A 9,808-nucleotide genomic window follows, 5' to 3' on the forward strand; every position below is an offset into this window, starting at 1 on the left:
GTAAGCGGCGCGAGTCATCCAATGCGCAACGAATAAACCCCTTCGGGTTTAGGTCGGGGTACACAGCACGAGGCATCACACATTGATATTTAAAGTTTTCTTTGTGGGGTTTTAGCGTTTGGCTTAGGACGACGATTCCTCATTTTTGGGGATTAGAATTTGTCATTTTAGTTCTGTGGTTCAGGGTTTTTTGGTGTTATGCATGCGGTGGTTCGCCGGGATTATATATACAATGGCATAATTTTATGGGCGCAGGATGTCCGGGGGGAAAAATACTCGACGTATTAATATGCAGGGGGGGGGGCAGCGAAGCTTATTACATGAAAATTACTGGGGACTAATTTTCATTTAGTTCGGGTCATTATGCTGTTGGAGTTTTATGAATTTTTTTCGGTGAAGCCCTAGAGACGCGGATTATGGAAGTCTTTGGTGGAGATTTTCGTTTAATATTTGATACAACGCAGAATAGATGAGGATTTTGAGGTAAAAAGGCGCAGGCTTTTTGGAGATCTGGGGATGTTTCAAATGATCTTCAGGGGAGGGGCGGGCAAAATGGGGCACGTTGAGATCTTTTCCGATTGTCAATAGCTTCATTTCGGTACACTGAGAGAAAAATATAATTCTTCTGACTATATTCCATCAGCATTGAATTATAATCAAAAAGTCCTCAACAATTTTTCATGGGTTACGGTAACTATGGCCAGAGAATTAATTACTACAATGGAATGTAGTCATTGCAAATATTTTATAGTTCTGCTCACGATAGATTTGTCGTGGTTACTTTTGAACTTTTGTTAGTTTAACTGCATTTTGATTTGCAAAAATTACGCTTGTGAAGTTACTATAATGTTATGTGCCCCATACAAAAAAAAATCGTATCGTTCACCAAAATGCCTCAACTATTTTCTTATTGTAAATCGAACTTCAGATTTTTCTCTCAGTGTAGCGAAGTAGTAAAACGGTTCAAGTCAATTTTTTTTTTATTAAAGCTTCGGAGCCCATTTTCGGGCTCATTCAGCTGACATGACTAAGAAAAACACAAAAAAAAGAAAACGACTGATAACAGCCTCCAATTATCACAGATTGTGTAATTTTGGTTGTAGTTATCTAGACATTGTTGCTGTTATTTTAACTGTTAGTTTTAAATCTGTAGTTCACATTTCTTAAGAAATTTTGTAATGTCGCTGATGTGTTTCCTCGAGAACCTCAAAATTGGCTTGGCTCAAGTCAATTTTGACTGTTGCTCAGTTTTCAATGAGTATCTCGGAATCTAAGGGGGATAGCAAAATGTTTGTTATAACCTTTTTTGTAGAGCCCATTGAGAGCTGCAACTAATGTAATTACGAAAATTTCGCCATCTCCCTTAGATTCGGAAATATTCCTCAAAAACAAAACTGGGAGATAAGTCGATTTTAACAGTTTTACCACTTCGCTACTGATTTATAAGTGAAAATATTACGTACCGATAATTTTTTCAGTAAAATATAATAATAGTTTTTAATATTATTTTTAGTTACAAGGACGGTGGCGATATACAGTAGTATAAATAAACCTGGAATAATAATAATACGAATAATAATGTCAGTAATAAAAAGTATAATAATTATAAAACTAAAAAATCAGTTATTTGAAATAATAATAATTCTTTTCAGTAAACTATAATAATAGTTTTTAATAATAGTAATAGTGAAGATATTGACAATTTGTGAAGATCACGAAACGTCCTATTTTGCCCGATTCTCCCCTAGGTCTTGGAAGATTTCTGTGAGAAATTTTTTAGAACGTTTTCGATTTTAGCGGAGATTTTTATTTAATAGGTGATACAGCATAGAATAGATAAGAATTTTGTTTTTAAGATAAAAAAATTGTTTTGTAGATATTTCTGAGACGTTTTAAGTGATCTTTAGCTCTACTACAAAATGAAAGTTAACAAAAATTTATTTAATAGTTGATGCAACGCAGAATAATTAACACCTTGGAAATAAAAAAAAATCAATGTTCTATTTTAGACATTTCAAATCATCTCTAGTTCTACCACCAAGTCCTGATTTTATTTTCTAGTCAACAGTCCACAAAATTTAAATTTTTTTCCAACAGTAAATATTCCGTAATTGAAAAAAACGGGAGATTCCACGCTGATCCAAAAAAAAGAACCAAGCCCGTAAATCTGAATTTCCCGAACGATACAACTATTTTCATATTAAAGATTCAGTTTAATATAATCCCTTTAATCCCCCCCGCCAGCGGAATAGAATCTCATTTCCCAAAGTGACTCATAAATCAATAAAGAAGGGATTACATACGAGGAAATGAATAAGAGGAAAATAATGACTCCACTATCAGCGAAATCTTGCCTCCTGATGTTCGATTCTTCCCAGCAATATGAGTTATTAAGTTTTCCTCTTAGACGAACCACCGTAAGTATTTCCGCCTCTACACGTCACGACATCTAATTCCCAAGTCACTACTCACAGAAAATTCCGATAAAGTTTTTCATTGACATTCAAAGACGTCTGTATGCAGATCCTCAATGAATTTATCTCTTCTACCATCGGTATATTCTGAATTATAGACCTCGAAGATATGTTTCTATTTCTCAATGTTCCCGAGTACTCACTGCAAATGTGAAATGATAATCACGTGGCTTCAACGCAAATGCAATTACCTCTCGTGAAATTAATTCTGACTAGTTGAAGAATTCTCTTATTACTGTATTTCCCAGTGAATTAAAGAAGCGGGGAGTTCACAAGTGGGAGAATAAATTGTACCAATCAATTTCAATTAATTCTGTCAATCAATTTTTTTCAGACAATTAATTAATTCTGTCAATCCCCGTAATTTCAACACAGCTGAGTTTTCGGGAAATATCTCCGCAGATAAGGTAGCTAGCGAAATTTCCGTAATTATCTTTTTTGTAGAGGGGCTTAAGAGCTACAAAAAAGGTTTTAACGAAAATTTCGCTATCGGCCTTACCTTCCGAGGTATTCAACGAAAACTGGATAATAATGAAAATTAATTTGAATTTATTTCAATTTTTATCGCTTCGCTACTATTTAATTGCTGTTAACGAGGCGTTTTGACTATTACTTCGATTATTTAATACTTAACAAGTCATTATAATAGTTAAGAAGCCTCGTTAAGAGCAATAAAATCCGTCTATCAACGCACTAAAAATGTGAATGTCACATGAAATCCCCGCAAATGCGATTGCCGCTCGCGAAAATCATTACCACTATTCGATGAATTTCCTCATTGCCATTTTTCCAGTGAATCGCAGAACCGGGAAGTTCACAAGTGAGAGAATAAATTGTACCAATCAGTTGCAATTAATGTTGCCAATCAATTTTTTTCAGACAAACAAATCCCCGTAATTTCAACACAAAACTGAGTTTTCGGGGAATATCTCCGCAGCTAAGGGAGCTAGCGAAATTTTCGTAGCTACCTTTTTTGTATCTGTAAAGCCCCTCTACAAAAAAGGTTATAACAAAAATTTCGCTATCGGCCTTAGATTCCGAGGTATTCATTGAAAACCGATTGATAGTCAAAATCGATTCAAATTTGTGTCAAGTTTTATCGCTTCGCTACTAATTTAGTTGCGATTAATTTAGTTAACGAGGCTTCTTGACTTACTTTGATTATTTAATAGTTAACGAGTCATTATAATAGTTAACAAACCTCGTTAACACGCACTAAAAATGTGAAATGTCACGTGGAAAACCCCTCGCAAAAATCATATCCACTATTCGATGAATTCCCTCATTGCCATTTTTCCAATGAATCTAAGAACCGGGAAATTCACAAGTGATAGAATAAATTTCATCAATAATTACAATAACAAGACAGAGAAATTAGAAACAGGAAAACCTTGAGAGTATCATCGATGTTACATCAATAGCCGGGGAATCAAATGACACTCTTAGTTCGTAAGACGCTGAATACATTGTCAGAATTATCTTTATATGTAGCTGTCTCCTTAGGCGAGCCTAACCGAGTTAGCTGTATACACGAGTATAACAGCAGTCATTTGACAAAGTGCGGGGACAGTTGTGCTATTTCATTTCCCCTCGACAAGTGTCACTCACAAGTTTACAAACTGAGTTGTGCATGCATTAGCCACTGTAAATTAAGGAATAGAGTGGAGATATTTTAACTGAGATTATATTGTCTTGATAGATATGGGACAATGATGTTTTAACATTTTACAATGTCAATGAATAATGGAAATTTTCAAAACCAATAGCGAGTGCGTCAGGTGTTATGAGGCAAAAGGTGAATTATGACGAGTGCATGAGCCCTGGCTATATTCGGGAAAACATTCGCTATTGCACAGTCGTTGGTGAGCATTGTCTCCGATAGCACGCGGAACGATAGTAGACAATAATTTTGGGATCGGTGGTGGCATTGAGTGAGACGTCTTAGGAATAATCGAGTGCACTCTGCTGACATGACGGCTGTGGAAAAGACGCTTTGGCCGCAGTGGCTGGCTGGATTCACAGGTAATTAATAGTTTAGGAGAGGAAATGCACTGTTAGAAATTTTTTGAAATTTTATGGAAGATATTGTAGTAAATCTCATCAGAGTGACATTGAATCGGATTTAGGGAAAAAATGATTATGAAATTCCACGTTTCAAGTAGACTTCACGAAAAGTCATGGGTTTTCAGTGGAACATGAATATTCATAATCATTTTTTAAATGAACAAAACGACATAAACATTTAAATAAACAAAATGACATGAATTTTCAATTTTTCCCTGAATTTTCCGGATTTTTCTGAATTTTCACAGAATAATTAAACTGGAAAATCAACTATTTTATTGATTTCCAGATCATTTGAACAGAAAATCAATGGAATATTTGTTTTTTCCGTGACAAGATTTCTTGAAATTTCAGTGGAACTTGAACACAATAAAAATTTCCGGAATTTAGCACGGAAAATTCAAACCAAAATTTTTAACAGTGTGGGACTGGTTTTAATGAAACTCTTTTTCGCCAGTTTCTCTGGCTGTTCTGACCGCTAGTCTTGCCAACGGCTGGGCTTCACCATTTCTCGCCAAACTCATATCGGATGATGTTGAGACGACTTTCAAAATTACTCCTGAGCAAGGGTCTTGGGTTGCCTCGTTGTTGAGTCTTGGGAGGGTTTTAGGGGCCATCGCGGGGGCCGTATGTCAAGGTAAAGCACTTAAATTTTTATGTATTCATACCGAGAATATTTCATAAGCCCTTTGAAAACGTTTTTTCATGCTTGAAGGAATTAAATTCCATTCTCTACTCAACCTTTTCTATCGTTGATTAACCCCAGTCGGTCACCAAACGCGACCCTGCCATTGGCCACCTCCGCGGGGATTCCCCGCCGTGTCATTTAGGCTTTAGCGTTGCCGAATTCACTCTACACTGCCCGGGCGCGTTTAGCGAGTTTCCGGCAACGTCGCGTCATGGGCAATTTCATTTAACCTGGGAAAAACTAATTCATCTGTCCAAAATAATTTGTTTTCTTTAAGAATTTTTAGGAAAATATGTTGTTCTAAAAACTACTATAATTTTTTAGACACTTCAATTGACAAAGTCAATTTTTTTTGAATTTTTCCGGTTATCCAGTCAATTGTAATTAAAGAAAAATGACGCGCGGCCGGGTTTTCCCTATAGGGTGATCAATCTAGAGTTAATGCCTTCTTCTTGCTCTTGGTGATAGTCCGCCTCCTGTCCTTTTCAGCTTTGCTTTTACGTTAAACAGTCTAACACTTACAGCGTGTGTGTCTGATCTAAATCTCTGTTGATATTGCCCCTAGTTATCTTTGCTACATGACCTGTGTCATTATTTAATTCGTAGAACATACTGCACAGCAATAAAATCCTCAATCAATCAACAAAAACTATCTTCAATTCAAGAATAAGAAAAAAAATGGATCAAGTGCTGAATCCAATTCCAAATTCTTGACGAGTCTTCCTTTTTATTTATATTACCCCTAGTTATCTTTGCTACACGTCTTGTGTCATTATTTAATTTATACAACATAATGTACAGCAATAAAATCCTCAATCAATCAATCAACAAAAACAATCGTCACTTCAAGAATAAGAAAAAAAATGGATCAAGTGCTGAATCCAATTCCAAAGTCTTGACGAGTCTTCCTTTTCTCCTCCCTGAATTTGAGATAGGAGAGGGTAGGGTAAAACGGACTTTTGACTTTTTTTGAAATATTTATGACGTATTGAATTGCTTATGAAATGGAATAATTAACTTCCCGGGCAGGGAAGTTATTGTAATGCCCCCGAAAATGAAAAATCGATTTTCCATGATATCTCCACGTTTCAAGATGTTTCTAATGTTCCTCGATAGTTTTTAACAAAATGTCTGTGAGTGTGTGTGTGTATGTGTGTTACTTTGTACGTATGTGGTCAAAATTTTGGTCAACGATTTCTCGTGAACGAATGATCCGATTTAACTTTTTTTTTCTCCAATCGATACGTCTTCATGTAACATAGACCGGATTAGATTTTGGTTGATATTGGTCTGATGGTTTTCGAGTTATTCCAGAACGAAAAATTCAAAATAGAAAAAAATAACCAAAAATTTCTCATTCTCATAAGATGCTCATAACGAACGATTATAATGAAGAAAAGCTCTTCATTTTCTCCAATTTTTTTCATATATTTTTCACCATGATATTTCTTCCGTTTTTTTCTAATTTTTTATTTATTTTATCAACTTCCCGATCTATCGGGTAGTTATTGTAATCACCCTGAAAATGAATCATTAGTTTTTTGCGATTTATCCACGTTTCTCGGTGTCTAAAACACTTCTGAACAACATGTCTGTATGTATATGTGTGTATGTGTGTATGTAGGTCTGTATGCCACGGAATTTTCGTTAACGATTTCTCCCGAATGACTCGCGCGATCAAGATGATGGAGGACGCAATCGAAAGGTCTTCATGTAACTTAGACCTGATTAGATTTTGGAGTAATTCGCTCCAGTAGTTCTTCCAAATTTTCCTGGAGAAATGTTTGAAAATGGCTAAGATAAGTATTTCTCCTGTATAAATGACGTGGTTGGCATTGTCAACATCAGGATATCACTAGAGTCAATCACTCCAGTGATTTATCTAGGATTTTCTGAAACTCCAGTGATTTTTCCAGTGGTTTTTCCAAAATTCCCTGGAGAAAAGTTTGAAAATCGCTCAGACAAGGGTTTCTCATGAATAAATAAACAGAGTATTGAGAGTTGAAAAGGATTCTTTTAGTCAAAATGGGAGGAATAATAATATCGGGAAGTTGTTAGTGCGATCCGTCCGACGGGTCAGACCCACATGAATACATCCGCTACCAACCCACCCACAATGGGAGCGAGCGCAGCGAGCGACCAACAGCCCAATCCACTAGTTTTATTTTTCAATTGAAAAACAATGATTCCTCTTTGTGATGAGCTTAGACTGAGCTCAATTGATAAATCTGTTTCTGAGTTATGAATATTTTTAAAAAAGTCAAAAGTGTCCATTTTACCCTACCCTCCCCTATTGATAATTTTTTGGAAACAGGCACAATAGGAAGGAAGAAGACAATGCTAGTGGGTACCTTACCCCTAACATTCGGCTGGATGTGCATGATCTTCGCGAAATCAGTGGAGTGGCTGTACGTTGGGAGATTGTGCAACGGTCTGGGTTCCGGGATGATCTGGGGGGCCTTGTCCTTGTACATGGGCGAGATCGCAGATCCGTCCATCCGGGGTTCGTTGGTAAGTCAATCCCCTCGCAATACATTCCACAAGAAAACACGAACGAATGTCTCTCATCTTTTTTTGAAGCGGTGTTTTTACACCTTTTTAATTATTTCAAAAATTCACAACTAAAAATTCAATTAAAAAATATTTGTCTTTCGTCGTTAAGGATCGTTGTAATTGATTGACGACTTGTTCCAGATATTCTTGAACCTTAATGCATCATCGATGGGCTCACTCCTGGGCAACGCCATGGGTCCCTTCCTCGACCTGAAGCAGTACGGCTACGTGGCAGTGAGTCTTGCCGCCGCATTCATAATATTGTTCTCGTGGATCCCCGAATCCCCGTATCACTACATACTCCAAGGAGATTTCAAACGCGCCGAGGCGTCATTGCTCTGGTACAAGCGGCATGCCGATGCGCCCAAGGAGATCAACGAGTTGAAGGAATTTGTGGGGAGCGCAAACAGTGATAGTGAAAGTTTTAAGAATAAACTCAAGGTGTTCTGCAAGCTGAACAATGCCAAAAACATGGCGATAGTGTCAATGCTCAATCTGTTCTTGTACTGTGGTGGACACAATGTGATCAGTTCTTACGCCGAAATTATCATGCGAAAAAGTGATATACAAATTACTCCGAGCATCGTCGTCATAGCTCTCGGGGTGATCATGGTGATTGCGGGGGCTGTTGCCATGATATTTGTGGACAGGTGTGGAAGACGGCCATTGCTCATCTACTCGAGCTTCGGTGTCTGCTTCTCGATGGTGATGCTCGGTATTCATTTTAATTTACTGGCTTATGGGGTCGATCCAGATGCCATCGACTGGCTACCGATCTTGGCGCTTTGCTTGTACAATTTTGCCCTGCCCTGCGGCATGCTCTCCATGCCCAATACTTTACTCGGTGAACTATTCCCTCCGACTTTGAAGACTATTGCGTCATTGACATTCACCTGTTCCGCAGCGTTCATCTCCTTCTGTGCGATCAGAGCTTTCCAACCGGTCCTCGATCTCGTCGGGGAGAGGATTATATTCTTCATGATTGCCTCGGCTGCTCTGTGCGTGGCACCCTTCACTTATTTCTTGGTTCCCGAGACCAAGGGGAAGACCCTCATTGAGATACAGAAAAATATGGACAGCAAGAAGAAAGATGTGATCACTCGTCTGTAGGAGATTTCTCGCGTTAGTTTGTTTTAGTCACTATTCTATCTTGTTTCAGACACACATTATGAAAATTACCACCGTATTCATGACTCATTTATTAGGGACTCATTTATTAGGTACGTGACGACGGGAGGGAGCAGACATTAGCGGAACGGGTGACGCCAACGAATGCTGCATCTTCCCTTCCATAAATCATTTGAATTCATTGAGAAGAAAAATATTGAGGAAAGTATCTTTTTCAATTAACCTTTCGAATCTGTGTGGACGGAATAAATCTTGAAAATTATTTTCTGTTTCTCGAGCGCAATATCCATTTGCAATTATTTCTTCTGTTTGTATTACTCCTCTCGGAGAATGAGGAGAGTAAAGTAATTCAGCGAAACGTCGAGTCCTTTGTGCATTCAATCGATGTCGTTATTTTTACAACATCCCTTTTACTTTATCATTCAGTTTGTCATGGAGAACATCACATTCATCGATAATAAATTACCTACTTTCAATTGTTTTGTATTACATATCCTCGGAGAATAAAAATCTTCTCAAAAATTTCTGCGGACGTCATCCAGTGGAACTGGTTTTTTATGGCGTATAATAAAAAGATTGAGTGAATGAAACGAGGAATGACTTTTAATAAGACCAGTGGCTTCGTGTTCACACTAATCCATAAACATGCTGCCAAGTCACTCAATCTACGTACGTATATGGTAATTTAATTAATTATAGGTCTAGCATTAATGCTCATAACTGCTGTTTTATTCTGCTGATATTCCCTCCATAGACTTTATTATTCCTGTTGTTGAGAATGGGTATTCATTTTCTGATTGAGAATCATCGCAATGGTTTTCACAAAGTTAGATAACCAAATTTCATTATCATTTCCAACAATTTTGATTTATAGTTTCTTTTTATTGCTGTATGAACCGAT

The 9,808-nt window shown here is 37.2% G+C and overlaps 1 protein-coding gene across 5 annotated transcripts in view; it reads left to right on the forward strand.

Annotated features, from left to right (window-relative positions):
* Nucleotides 1–9,497, forward strand: part of LOC107041398 (facilitated trehalose transporter Tret1) — an 11,904-nt gene extending 2,407 nt beyond the window's left edge. The window contains exons 1-5 of one of the 5 annotated variants that reach the window (XM_015261940.1): nt 2,357–2,417; nt 3,966–4,496; nt 4,996–5,175; nt 7,541–7,737; nt 7,921–9,497. In XM_015261940.1, the coding sequence (XP_015117426.1) occupies nt 4,445–4,496; nt 4,996–5,175; nt 7,541–7,737; nt 7,921–8,889 (1,398 nt within the window). In that variant the 5' untranslated portion in view covers nt 2,357–2,417; nt 3,966–4,444 and the 3' untranslated portion in view covers nt 8,890–9,497. Of the gene's footprint in view, nt 1–2,356; nt 2,418–3,913; nt 4,497–4,995; nt 5,176–7,540; nt 7,738–7,920 lie in introns of those variants that run through there. The other 4 variants (XM_015261942.1, XM_015261941.2, XM_029126329.1 and 1 more) reach the window with 4 other exon arrangements.
* Nucleotides 9,498–9,808: the final 311 nt, after the last annotated feature.

Source organism: Diachasma alloeum, unplaced genomic scaffold, assembly GCF_001412515.2.
Source record: "Diachasma alloeum isolate Michigan unplaced genomic scaffold, Dall2.0 Dall_scaffold_00364, whole genome shotgun sequence".
In the NCBI taxonomy this organism is placed as follows: domain Eukaryota; kingdom Metazoa; phylum Arthropoda; class Insecta; order Hymenoptera; family Braconidae; genus Diachasma; species Diachasma alloeum.